Here is a 13,976-nt window from a genome sequence, read left to right on the forward strand (position 1 = left end):
AAAAGTAAGGTCCATGAAGAAACGTTTGCAGATGAAAATGTGGTTTCATTTGAGCGAGGTCTTTGTAAGACCCACTATATATTGTAGTTTAATTGTCCAAATCGTCGGTTTTTTAGGTATCCATGTAAAGATCATTTGAGTGAAAAAAAAATCACCAAAATACGAAACAAAATCATTTGATTAAAGGTGGTAACTATTTTCCTAATGAGATCTAGAATAGTGAAAAAGGGCCTTGACTTGTAGAACAGTGATCTTCCAGTTCGAACCTCCATGGTACATTGGTAGTGTATGTGAGAAATGTGGTAACTCTAGTGTTTCTAGGAAGCACTTTGTTGGTCTATTTTCCTTGATAGATCTAATTTATTTATTTATTTTGTAGAGATGATCCACTTAAAAATAGACGATTCGGATCATCGAATCTTTGGAGTTGAACTTCATTAGGTGTTCTTCAATCAAGACATAATTATGGAATACTGAGCAAAATAAGTACCAAAAATAAAAAAACACTTCATATGGTTCTCGCGAAACACTAAAAGTTCTTTTCCTTAACTCACAATGAGTACATATGTTTTGCTTATTTTCGTTGCGTAGATATTAGCTTAGTTTCATTTCATTCTAATTTTGATTGTATCTGATTCTAACGTTCATGCTAGGAATCTAACACTAGTTGGTCTACTACTTTTGCCTTTAAGCTCAAACATCTGTTGGAAACATTTATACCGTGACAATAACAATGGGCATCCAGGGTAAAGATGTTGGCCTTAAATCAAGTATAATTGGCTTCAATTTATTTGGAGTGCAAAGAGAACCCCAACGAACTTTTTGACTTTACAAAAATGTTGCTGAGCAAAAAATTACAGAAGCCAACATCAGTATTATGAGAAAATACAATTGCATAGTTGTCAGGTTGGGGTAGTTAGCTCCTAACGCTCAAACTTGAGTTGATACCATGGCTTCCAAATCTTTAAGGGCTTCGTCGACTGCATAAAGTATCATTTTCTTTATCTGTTCCACCAAGAAGATGAATGACCAAACAAGTTTAGGAGAAGAAATAAAGTGAAACAAAATTGCTTACAGTTAAACAGAGTAGTTACCTCAAGTTTGTCTTCTCTAGCTCTATGGTTCTTCGGAAGTTGTCTGAACTCCTCGGTCAAACGGAGGCACTCGTGGACGTTTTCAGGAGATACGAAGTCTGCTGCTACTTTTGTACAAGACTGCAGGATGACAACATAATATTTTAGAGGAACTGTTAAACAAGACAAAATCTTTGGAAAGTGGACTCGTGAAGATAACTAATGATATAGGACCTTGAGATTCCTGACTTGGTGTGGACATCCGGCTGGAATAAATACTGCCTCTCCAAGTTTTTGTAGAAATGTCCATGGTTCAACACCAAATTCCTCCTTCAGCTTCTTTTTGTGCTCCAATGTTAAATAAAAAGATTGGTCATGAATTGGATGAATGACCTGAACACACAAAAATAAGGACATAAAAATAAATAAATATATATATATATATACAGCACCCTTTAAGCACAATTTGGCTAGACAAAAACTGAGGATAAATACATACCCGTTCAACTAGTGAACAATAGGTGTGCCTAAATTCCTTGTAATGTTTCATCAGGTATGCCTCTAATTTAGGAACATCCTCTCTCCGGAAGATGTCCCACAAAGCACCACCAGTTTCCTCTGCCACTTCAGTGGTGGAAGAACCGGATGTTGTGGGCCCATCTAACTCATCTTCATCTTCATCTTCATCTTCATCTTCATCTTCATCTCCATCTTCTGGTACTTTCAATTCTACGTTAATTTCAGGAGAGAGAGTGTTTTCTAGGGCTTCTCCATCCTGTGTCTGTTGACCAGGTTGTCCACCATCCTTGAGAGAATTCATCCAATCCATAAGCTCTCTTTCATCTTGGGCCCTATGTAATTTGTTCAACCTTGAAATTGCAGATTGCTGCTCATCACTTAGCTGTACTTCTGATGTGTGTGTCAAAATATTCACCTACACAAATTGAAATAACATGTCAAAATATCGGCATAAACCTTTTTTTTTTTGGGTCGCTGCAAAGTGAACCAATATCCAGGGAAAGACATTACATGTAAGAGAAAGAATAAATAAAAAGAGAGTAGTAATAGTTTAAAGTCATACTGCATCGGACATGTCGCAATGAAGTTTAGTTACAGAGTCCCCTCTTCCAAGCTCTTCCATAAGCCCATAAGCAATATACGTTTTTGGGCCCATGTCTGGTTTCAAAACACCTGGTGGCAACTTAACAGCAAGGTTGAGAATACCAGCTCTAGGATCCGTGTACTCTTGAAATGGCAAGGCACTGATAAATTCATCACAATGGCGGGGCAAAAGGTCCTCAAACTTATCAGAAGGGGGCCAATCCTTCAGCTTAAGCATCTCTGGCCATAAATTATTATACATTCTCCCTTCGGTGTATCCTTTAAAAAATTCACGAGTATTGATTTCTACCTGAAAAAGTTCACAAATCAGCATTAGAAGTGCATGGGTAGGGAAAACCAAGTCAAAAGAGAAAAGAAAAAACTTGAGAAAAAAGTGTGTGGGAGGGAGACGGAAGACTTTTAAACCAAACTCCTAGCAGCCACAGGTCCAGGCAGGAACAAGATTGTGAAGTGTGAAAATATATGGAATAAAAATATAAAAGTTAACCCACATAACAAATCAGATTGGTGTACCACACTACAAAACAAGTAGATTTGAAAAGGAACTTATAGATATTCAAACAAATGCAATGCCAAATAATTTATATTTTTTGCAAGAAAATTAAAAGAGTGCATAGAGTAATAACTGGTAAGAGAACCTCACCTCACAACCCGCCAGGCAATCGATGGTCTTCACTTCTGAAAACTGTGAGGTACTAGCTGTATCCATATTTTCACTTAAAGCACGCCACATGACCATTGGCTCCCAGCTCAATCCATTTGCCTGTTCAAGCACATTTCTGACAATAACTGGTTCACCATTAACCCAATGCTCTTTGAAGCGCAAAAGCCCTTCCTTTTGCAGAGTGCCCCTTGAATCTGGACAAAATAAGAAGTTGTCACAAGAATCCTCTCTAGAAGCTGCTTTTAGTAACGAATCCTTTCTTGTTTCAGCACAATCATGCTTGAAAGTAGAATGTTCTGTTCGGAAAATCTCTAATAAATGTTTTGCTTTGACTTCTAAATTTGAGATCCAGTCAGGTGGAAGGATTCGCTTAAGATCCAACATGCAATCACCACAGCCACCCATTTCTTTCGGAGCACAAGTAACAGTAGCATCATCGTTTGCCTTCCACTCAGTCAAAGGCTCAATATGGTCCTCTGAAGCTTCTAAGGGACAACAGTCAGGTGATGGGTCTCCACCATGGATGTAATCATAACCCCTACTCCTATATTGAAATTTCACTTCTCCACGGTCTAAGAGGCATCCCTGGCGAATTTCTCGGCAACAACTTAGACAAAGTTCATAAGAACATTTTGGGCAGCTTCGATGTAGATCAATGATTGAAGTTGCACAATGGTTGCTGTTCCAAGCATAAAAAGAAACACTTAGACAGTGACCAAACAATCATATTGTATTAATGTCTAGTAAAGTACAGATGCTTACCAATAGACACGCTCATCATTGAAACAAAGGGTCTGTGGTATTTCAAATTCGGAAGGTGAAAGTCCTGCCAGAACAGTTTTTGTTAGTGTCTAAAACTTCAAAATAAATTGAAACCAAAGCCGAAAATATTTAATATTGTACCTCGAATATTAGCTTCAATCTCTATCTCTTGAACTTGTTCTTGAGAAATTTGCTTTAAAAATGGAAGCAGGTTGGAAATTAAACACTCCAGATGCTGAGCCCTCTGACGATCACTTATATCCCTCTTTGGTGTCTAAAGTTCCCAACAAAAGAAAAAAAGAAACGTCAATGGCAATTTTTATCAGAGGGAGCAACGGATAGAAAACAATCTGTGTAATAATAGGGAAACTAACCTCAATCACCCCAGTTGAGTGCAGGCATGCATTACAGTTGCAATTTCTGCGGCAAAATGGGCAAAGGTCCTTCACTTCCTTTACTTTCATGTGAGGATACCTATAAGAACAATAGAAAGAAACCATGATACAATTAAAATGACTATTGCAAATTCAAAAAAAGAAAAAAAAAAGAGGAATCTGTATAAAATACATACCATTGCTTGATACAGCGGACGCAATAGGAGTTCTTTTTACACTTGGAGCAGGAAACTATGGTTTTCTTCTCCTCTTTCATACAATGATGACACTTCAAATAAACTTCTCTATTATCCTGCTTTAAGAAGGAAATACAAAATTTTCTGTCAGACTAATTTATTTTCTTAAATAAATAAAATAAAATACAACTCCAGGGGAGATGAATGAATAGAGATATAATACCTCCGTACATTTCGAAGTGCATGATGAACCAGATGAAGATGGTGGTGAAGAAGATGAAATTTTGCTAGTAGCATTCCTTAACTCATATTTTACTCTTTCATCCTTTGAGGAACCTCTTCCCATCACTTCACAGTCAACACTTCTCCTTTTCCGCGTTCGTGCCTTAATCAAAAACATAATTTCTTCATCTTCTTCCAATTCATCCATTGAAAACTCATTTTCACAACTTTCTACCAGATTTGAGGAGGCACTTCGCTTTTTTGAAATCCTTTTGCCATTTGAGGATCCTTCTTCCTTTCCATGATGCAGGAAATTTGAACGTTTTCTCTTAGGTGTACGGATCTTGTTATCATTATACTGCCCCAGCCTTCCTTGTTCTACTATCAAAACTTCCATTCTCACTTGCCTATAAAACAAAAGAGATTCTTAGGTAACTAGTACTGTAGTAGTATTCAAAATTAACAGTCTATAATAGCTTGTGCAGATTAACATAATCAACACAACCACATGTCAATTGTGTTCACATAATGAAAAACAATGTCAATTGCACCATGCAACATTGTATTTGTATAATTTCCAATCTGTTTTGATTTGAGTCAATGCAGAACAAAGACCTCAGTTGACTTAAGTCAACCCACAATTCAGGTTAATTCAATCCCATCCCATAAACCCTTGATTCAAACCCATCCCATAAAGCCATGATTCAATCAATCCCATCCCAGAAGACCATGATCCAATCCCACCCCAGCATGACAATTTTCTTCTTCTGTTTTTTTCTTGATCAAACAGGACACTGCATTGATGAAGGCCGCAGCCAACAGCAGTACAAGGGAAACAAAGATAGCTAGGGAGGGAGCCCGTCCCTTTAACAAACATGCATGCATTAGGGCCTTGACAATTTTCTTCTTCAGATAACAGATTTTATTTTATTTTCTATTTTTAAGTGCCCAGAAAAAAAAAATCAAAAAAAAGGAAAAAGACAGTATCGGAGAAGAACAAGAATTCCAATAAACCGGCGAGAGGCGAATTCGAACGGGACTGACCTACGAGATGACAGAAAATCCTGAGCCAAATATTCAGCTCAAACTGGTTTTGAGAGGCGTTGATTGTTGAAGCTATCGAATTTCTTAAAATCTGGGGTTTGTGAGTGACAGACGGATCCGCAAGCTCGAACAAGGAGAAACGCCAAACAGAGAACGCGAAAGATGGGGCGGTAAATTTTGACGAAGAATATTTATAGAAAGTTAAGCGTTTCCTGAAACGCCTAGGAAAGAGGTAAGTACCCGTGTGCGTTTGGTGGAAAACCAAAACTTTCCTGTGTGCGTCTGGTTCTATTCCTTTATTGCCCTTTCAAGCAAATACGATAATCCCTTATTTTGATTCGTACATTAATTGTATTTGGCATGTTTGGCCTTTTGGGTTCATGTGAGAGGATATTTGGAGATGGGAAATCAATTGTTTTTCTATATTTGATAAGTTCAGTCATGGGAAATGGTTACTTGTTACATGGGAAAATAGGGAAGAAATTGTAACTCAACCCCCCCCCTTGGGTTTCATTTTCCCTTCTCATGACAAAGTTTGTAAAAATAAACCAACATCCAATGCAAATTGTTCATGGACATTTTGTCTCTATTAGCAATTTAGAATTACAATATAGCATTAAATGCATTATTTTTTTAATTTGATTTCGTATAGGTATAATTAGAAAATAAAACAAATTTTGGTTTACATTCCTACACAAACCAAACATGGGAAAGGAAATAAAGTGGTGTTTCCTGGTTACTTTTCAAGCATTACCAAACATGGAAAAGACATGAGAAAGTATTCCCTATCAAATCTTTTCCATTAACCAAACGAGACATAATTTGTTTTATTTCCTGTTTAGCCCTTCTTCTTTTAGTTTGTAAATTCGTGTACTTACTAAAAATAAAATAAAAAGGAACAAATTTCATTTACGAGAATGTTAACTACCTTCACCTCTTGCCTTCTTTAAAGGGGAAAGCAAGATCGAGGAGGAAACAAATTTCATTTACGAGAATGCCAACTACCTTCCTTCTTCACCTCCTGCCTTCTTAGAAGGGGAAAGCAAGATTGAGGAGGAAGCAGGGAGCACGCGGGAATTCAAGAATGCAACTTTTTGTTTTTTTGGGGTAAGCATAAGCGAACAAGGGCTTGGTTACAATGGTAAGGAGGACAAGGTTCACTGTATTATGCTTTTTAAGTAGATCCGTCGATTTACAAACCAATTCAAAATCAGAATTCCTTGCATAATTACACGATTTGTCAACAGAAACAAAAAGATAAGAAAAGGAAGCTGTTCAAAATCACATAATTACACAATTCCATTGCCCTTTTCATCCTCTTCTGGTTTGCTTCTTCCTTCGGACAATGAATAACCAAAACTCATGCTGGCATGGCTCACCAGAGCCTATGCTCAGCTCTCTTCTCTCTCTCTCTCTGGCCTCCCCATATGCCTCACTATTGGCTCATTTAATCTTCCACTTGTGCAACATTGTAAATTTACACCTAAAATATAATTTTCCGACTTGCAATTTAAGGTTGTGCATAGGCTTCAACAACATCAGGCAGAGATGGTGAGGATCCACCTGTCATTCTGCTAGGTACTGGGGTATTCCTCCGAGAATGCCGTTTTGTGGGCACAATCACGCTCTCATTTTCACCCTTGTCAATCGACTCATTGTCTTCATCGTCATCACAATCTCTAAAAACTGGATGGACATATGCGCTCTGAAGATAGCCTTTCAAATTCAAGTTTGGTTCTTTTGCACGTTCCAGAGTATCTTTCATCATTGCTTCCTAAACCCAAAAAAACAAATAATTAAACGTTGATGATACTTGTCATTAGTAATCTTAGAGAGAGAGAGAGAGAGAGAGAGAGAGAGAGAGAGAGAGATCATTCGCATAGTATAAAAACCAACTTCAAGAGGCAATAAGTTTTTACACTCGCTTAAAGAAGAAACAAGTGAAATTACCTGTAATGGATATGTCACAAATGCAGGTTCGAAACGACCTTTGCAATACCTATAGAACCATATGGTCAGCACTGGAAGTGCAATGAGAAACGGTGTTGACAGAGCAGCTCTTTTTGTACTCAACAATCCAAAAAGGAGGAGTTGTGAGATAATCAATGCAGAGACAACACGACCATGGACATCAGGCCAGAATGCTGCAGCGCTTTCATACTCCTGGTTATAAACATTTATGATCTGCATGCAGAGAATAAAAAGCATATGGGTTAAAGAAAGTGATATCTCCCACACAAAAAAAATAGATAAATGTAATCCTTCGTCTGTGAAATTTTATAATCAATATACCAACTCTTTACCTGATGACGGAAAACAACATAAGCCAGGCCAAAGAAGATAATTATGAACGGAAGTAAGGCTGGTGTCACTGTAGCATACACAAGGCCTAGTAAGAAATAGAACTGTATACGAGGCTCTCCAGTGTTGAAACCAATACTTCCTGGATCCATTGCCTCCTCCCTATCCTTATCAGTCTTAACCAGGAAGAAATTCTTCAAATGGAATATTATCAGTGGTTTCAACATCAAAATCTCTGCAGCTATACCAGCCCATCCATCAACCATTATATATGTCATAAAGAAAGTTGCTTTCATTGGGATTGCAACACCAATTGTTTTTGGAATCCTGCAGAAAGAAAAAAGAAAAAAAAACTTAATTTTCATGATCTGAATCATGCCAGAAAGAAAGAAAATAACTGACAATAATATCCTTAATTGTTAAAAAGCACTTAATGTAATAAGTGCAAAATTGGAACTTTGATAAGCGTTGACTTGGGTTCTCCCTATATGTACTATAGATTTAGGAATTTTTGATACAGTTTGAATTGTAAACACAATATCTCTATCTGAAAACCACCTCAACACCAGGTTTTCTACACAAATTTTAGAATAAGATTTCTCCTAGTCAGAAAGGCTCAATGAATTACCTTAATCCTCTATGGTTTAACACAGAACTGTAATTTCAAAACTGCCTTGGATGGAAGATGCATATCTTGTTTAAAAGCGACAACTTTTTATGGATTATTTTAGAATAACTTATCCATTAAAGCCATAACACCTGAAGCCACACAAATCAATTTATAACCCCTTGCACACAAAAACACGGCTATTTATAGAGCATCAGCATACAAATGAATCCAGACATGCAAATATGATCGCATAGCCAAAAATAAGAGACACTGAACAGTATATTGAAACAAATTATCTTGAAGAACTACGTACTCAGTTGCTGATTGGTGAATGAAAGAATTTAGCTGTTCAAACGCTGTTCCAATAACAATGCTCCCAAGGAATACATTCACAAAAATGAAGAGATAGTATCTAGATGCGGCTCTCCTTTCAAGGGAAGACTTAGATGTAAAGCCCTCAAATTTAGCCATGATCATCAATATGGTTGGCAGAAAGATTAGAAACAACTTCAGTGCAATCCCAGGTAGAAAACCTGCAACGACTGACTTAATGAACTTCCTGCATATTAATCAGGTGATATGGTAATTAGTAAAGGAAGCCAGATAAGAAGTCAAAAAGTACAAGGCTAAGATAACTCACATTTCTACAATGGGTTTTAGGAATGGAGCTGCTTTCTCGATTCCCTCAAGGCTTGCAAAAGATTGTACAAATGCAATCGGGATCATGAAAAAGAAGGTGAGAAAAAAGAATGCAACACCCATAATTAGCCTCTTAACTGAGAGTGAAACATATGGAATTGCCAGGTTTGGCCAATATACATCACGTGGCTCTGGAGCCCATTCGGTTAACCAAATAGTTGGATCTCTGGATTGTTGAGTTTGTGCACAAACAGCAGCACCCCATCGAGTTTTAAAGGAAACAAAGGCAGCTGGCATGATAGACTTGGAATCATTTGCAACCCTCTCCTTTTCTTCAGCTATCTGAGAAAGAAAAAAATAATGCATTCAAATCAACCAAGACCACGGGAATTAGAAATTTGACTAAGAACTCAAGGACCGGTACTTACATCATTTGACAATTTCTCAATCTCAGTTTCATAATATTCAATTGCATCAACTTTATTTCCCCAAAGCCCAAGAAAACCAGTCTGTGAGTAACACAAGCACAAGCCAGGTTAAAGCATAAATTAATTAGTAACTCTAAACACTGGAATCATATTAGCTCCTAAATATGAGTGCATTTTAAGTACCTTCATTAAGGGCCTTGTTGAATTTTTACTTCTAGAAACTTTATTCCGATAGTAGACAAGCCAGTTCTGCATCTTTTTCTTCTTCTTTACCAACTTCGCAAGTTTATTGGCATTGTATACCACCTGCATGTAATATTTAACATGGATTAAATTATATAATATACTTCTTTAAATAGAAATAATTGGAGACGCATGTGCAGTTAACGATTAATTAAATGGAGATGTTTCACAAGTCTATACTATTCAAGCAAGTAGAGATAAGTATCTATATTACATAATCAGTGACTAACTATTCAATAAAAAGTTATCTATGCAATTCTTGATGCAAATAAATTTATAGAAAAGTACGCATAGACTGCACGGTTGGTTTTGACTCAAAAAAATTTATTTCCCTTCACGTAAGAATATCAGAAATCTATTATTAACACTAAGCTACATTTTATACTGTGTAATAATGTGTGTTCTGCTTTTTTACGGAACAAACCTGATGTGTAAGATAGTGATCTGGATGGTTGACCAGAAAAAAGTGCTCCACAAGCTCACTTGTAGATTCGTCTGCGTCTGGTGGAACATTTCTAACAAGGACCTGAGAAAAAACAAATTCATAAGATACAAAGTTGTTTTATCCTCTCTTTTTCTCTTCTCCAGGGTAGATAATCAAAAAGAGTTGTTTGCATTCATGTAGCATTTCAAAATTATCACATAAAATAAGCCCAAATGATACCTCTAGCTACCATTCTTATCACAAAAGGAAAAACGCTATAGAAGTAAACACTGATCATTTTAACAGATTTCAAGAAAGGAAACCAAAGCCACCAAATAACCTCCAATGTTTGAAACAGAAAGTACCACGGTAAATTGATCAATAAGTCATATGTTTTATTTAACTATCCAATAACATGAACTAATATACTGAGGCATGGAGTCAATCTCACCGTAAATTGATCTGGTCGGCGCTGCTCTGTTGCAAGAAAATGCAACCGCATTTTGGCAACAGTCTCATACTCCTTCAGCAGCACATAGCATGTCCAAAAGGTAAAGATATAAGCCATCACTATATGACTCCAGAATCTGTCAAATACAATCACATTATTATTGCACTTATATATTGATAAAAAAGATGAGTACACTTGACCAGAATCAAATTTAGAATGATAGATAATCTCCAGCTGAATTAGATGTCAATAACACAAATGACAACATTGATCAAATAAGAATGCAGAATCAAAATTACAGAATTTTTAATTTGAGAAAATAGAATCACGTGATTAGTGCACTTACTTTACGTTAATACGAAAAATGAGTATACTAACAAGAACAAAATTTACATGTTGATATCCTCTTCTCAAAAAAAGTATTGTCCAATTAACTAAATGTTTCTAAAAGCAAAAGTACAGATCAAATAAGAATAAAGAAACAAAACAATACAAATGCATATGCATGACAGAACTTTTTATGTTTCTAAGTATCCAAAAGGGGCATGTGCTGTACAAAAATGGTAAAGTTACCAAGAGAGTAAAATTCATGGATATTTAGGAATGAAAATTTAAGATTAATAAGCAAGAAAGGAGGATTTCTAATGTGGGAAATTAGAGTTGCAAGATTATCACACTTAACTTATGTTAATAAGAAAGATGAGAACACTTAACCAGAATTAATTCGTAATGATTGATAAATAATAGCACCAGATATAGATAGAATAAGACTAAAAAAACAAATAATACAAATAAATGCTAACGTGAGATTATTTATTATGTTTCCCAATATCCAAAAAAAAACAAGTGTCATCAATATCTAGAAAGAATACAAGTCATTGTTTGTAAGCAAGAGAAAAGGGTGGGTAGAAAGAATAAGTGTCAAAAATACCTTTGTGATTTATCTGGGACATTTGAAATTGAGAGCTTATCAATGTCACTGGAAGTAACATTGGCTAGCTTTGCTAGATCCAAAGTGCTATTTGTCCAGTTGACTGGTACCAAAACAGCCCATGCAAGGAATGCTATAGGAACAAAGATTTTAAGCCTACAAGAAATACGAAGAATAGAATTATCAACACAAGCTAACGCATTATACTTAAAAGGGGAAAAGTAAAGCAGATAACAGTGTGGAAATATAAACTTTGAAGGGTGGGTGTGAGAGTTCAATTAAAACAGAAAACAGAAAACACTGAATACTAGTTCTTGAATTCACAATGAGAGCTGTGAGTTTGCAATCATAGTTATTCAGGATTGGATTTAGTAAGGTTGCTTATGAATGCATGCCTTTTTCTTGCATTAAAAGCACAACAAGTTTATGTGATAGGGAAGCAATGAAGCAAATAAGAAAGACAAGTGGAAGGTAATATTAATTTTTAATCGCTGAAAAGCCTAGAATAAGCAGCATAATGCCATCATTAAGAGCAGAACATGGCAGTTCAAATATACAAGAAGAAAGTAGGTACATGCTGAAAGAAAAGAGAAGGAAATAGGAGAAAAATATTGCAGCCTACCCTATCAAATATATCCGTAAGTACACTGCAGAATCCAATCCTGCATGATCAATAAGCTCCGGTTCTGGCATCTTCAATGCAGCTGGCATCCAGTTCAAAAACCTTATGTATGACCTAAAGTCCAGATTGACAAACTTGCGCACAAATGCACCAGAATGTGTGGGACTCTCCCTTAGTCCCTTAAAATACCATTTTGGAAAGTACACCCTATCATTGAAGGGTTGAAGCCTAAGAATGGCAAATACTACAAAGAAAAGGAATGCGCTAAGAATATTGATGGCTGCTCCAACCCCTAAATCTCCAAGTGTAGCCATTTATATCTTCCAGAAACAAAAATGCAATAGCCTGTAAAATGAGAATGAACATCTACATTAGCGGAATAATATCCACACATAATATCCACATTATGTAAACCATTACTAACAATATCTAACAAAGGAAACTACAAAAACTGGTATTACTTCCAATCAAACGCAATTTTTTTACAACCTTGGAACCATTGGCATTTGATGAAATTGCAAAACAATACAATCTCAATATGGTAACACAAATGTATTCGACGACTGGCAGCTCATAAAATTTCCCCTTTGTTCACAGAAAAGTAATGAATTCTAAAGTCTTAAACAATCACAAATAAGTTAGTCACAAAATGATCAAATAATCATTCGATGACCATGAGATACATGGTACCTGAAGCTTTACACCATACTTGTTTCTAGGAAATTATAATTCCCGGGAAAACCATCTTCTTTCCGCAAAATAACACACAGATACAATTAAAAACCAGTTCAACCTCACGTAATTTCAATATGATTACCAACAGACACACCAAGGCACAAAGTTAAACAAACAAATTTCTTTTCTTTTTTAACAAAAAGAACATGACATTTGAAGCTCAATAAAATAGTTAATAAACCTGAGAGCTAACTTCACAATTTGGCCAACAGAAAACCCTAGAAGTAAAACAAAGATGGAAGGTGAGAGACAAAGAAAAGCAAACCTGGGATTACGGATCGGTAAGTTGAATTAGGGAGTGTTGGAATTGCTTCAAATTCCCATGAAAGAAAGCAAGATATTCCTCCCACGCCCTCTGCAGGAAACCCAGAACTCACGCTACTCTAACTGTGCCTCCCACTACGCAAGTTTGCAACTTTTAATCAGAACCACTGAGAAACAGATGAGTGGGAATAAAATAACTACAAGAACGATCCCTTTCCAGACAGACACAGGAAAAATATCAATATACCCAAACAGTGGAATTCGTTTTCGTGGAAAAGAGAATTCACAGAGAGGAGCTTGGAATTTGGGAAAAACGGTGGTTATGATGGGATGGGTGAGAGGAAGGAGGTTGGTTTGAGTTTTGTTGGCTTCCTTCTTACTCTGTCGTTGTGCTTGCTGGATGTAGTCAAGATTAGTCGTAATTAACTACGTCGTTTGGCCTTCGATGTCGGCAAGGTGCCAAGTGGGACGTCCAACGGCTACTTTTTTTGTGAGTGTCCGGACTCTACAATGGCAACAGGTGTTTTTCCAGGCGCGGTTGTGGAACGTGGAGGGCACGGACCAATTGGATTGAGCAGTTGGTGGGGCTGTACGACGCCGACAACAGTTGAGTCGTTGGAGATGAATGATTATTTTATTTTATTTGTTTTGTTTTCGGAAACGTAAGAGACCCAGTGATGTGTTGTGGACGCGTGAATAGAGCGTCTGCTACGTGGGCTGTGATGGTTAAAGTGGAGACAGCTCGGACACAGATGGATAAGGCCAGCGGCAACTGATTGACTAGAACTACAGGGCTGTGATTCTTGGGTGCAACCAGAAATGGACGTCTGGAATTTGCTTAACAAGGGCCCAACAAATGTCACAGTCGCA

At 36.7% G+C, this 13,976-nt stretch overlaps 2 protein-coding genes across 2 annotated transcripts; both read right to left on the reverse strand.

Annotated features, from left to right (window-relative positions):
• Nucleotides 1-761: 761 nt before the first annotated feature.
• On the reverse strand, nt 762-5,723 carry LOC110761507 (transcription factor jumonji (jmjC) domain-containing protein). The gene is made up of 12 exons (XM_088251988.1): nt 5,459-5,723; nt 4,416-4,821; nt 4,193-4,311; nt 3,996-4,095; nt 3,763-3,895; nt 3,622-3,685; nt 2,839-3,538; nt 2,155-2,484; nt 1,573-2,007; nt 1,308-1,466; nt 1,095-1,214; nt 762-1,005 (listed from the first exon to the last, which is right to left on the reverse strand). The coding sequence occupies exons 2-12, from the start codon at nt 4,809-4,811 to the stop codon at nt 931-933; spliced, it is 2,631 nt and encodes an 876-aa protein (XP_088108114.1). The 5' UTR covers nt 4,812-4,821; nt 5,459-5,723; the 3' UTR covers nt 762-930.
• An 881-nt stretch (nt 5,724-6,604) lies between these two features.
• LOC110761506 (hyperosmolality-gated Ca2+ permeable channel 1.2) lies at nt 6,605-13,501 on the reverse strand. Its single transcript, XM_021963989.2, has 12 exons — nt 13,108-13,501; nt 12,108-12,452; nt 11,486-11,641; nt 10,555-10,690; nt 10,104-10,205; nt 9,620-9,742; nt 9,437-9,517; nt 9,010-9,350; nt 8,683-8,928; nt 7,762-8,086; nt 7,409-7,642; nt 6,605-7,232 (listed from the first exon to the last, which is right to left on the reverse strand). The coding sequence occupies exons 2-12, from the start codon at nt 12,419-12,421 to the stop codon at nt 6,969-6,971; spliced, it is 2,322 nt and encodes a 773-aa protein (XP_021819681.2). The 5' UTR covers nt 12,422-12,452; nt 13,108-13,501; the 3' UTR covers nt 6,605-6,968.
• Between the last annotated feature and the right edge of the window lie 475 nt (nt 13,502-13,976).

Source organism: Prunus avium, chromosome 4 (assembly GCF_965620075.1).
Source record: "Prunus avium chromosome 4, drPruAviu1.hap1.1, whole genome shotgun sequence".
Classification (NCBI taxonomy): domain Eukaryota; kingdom Viridiplantae; phylum Streptophyta; class Magnoliopsida; order Rosales; family Rosaceae; genus Prunus; species Prunus avium.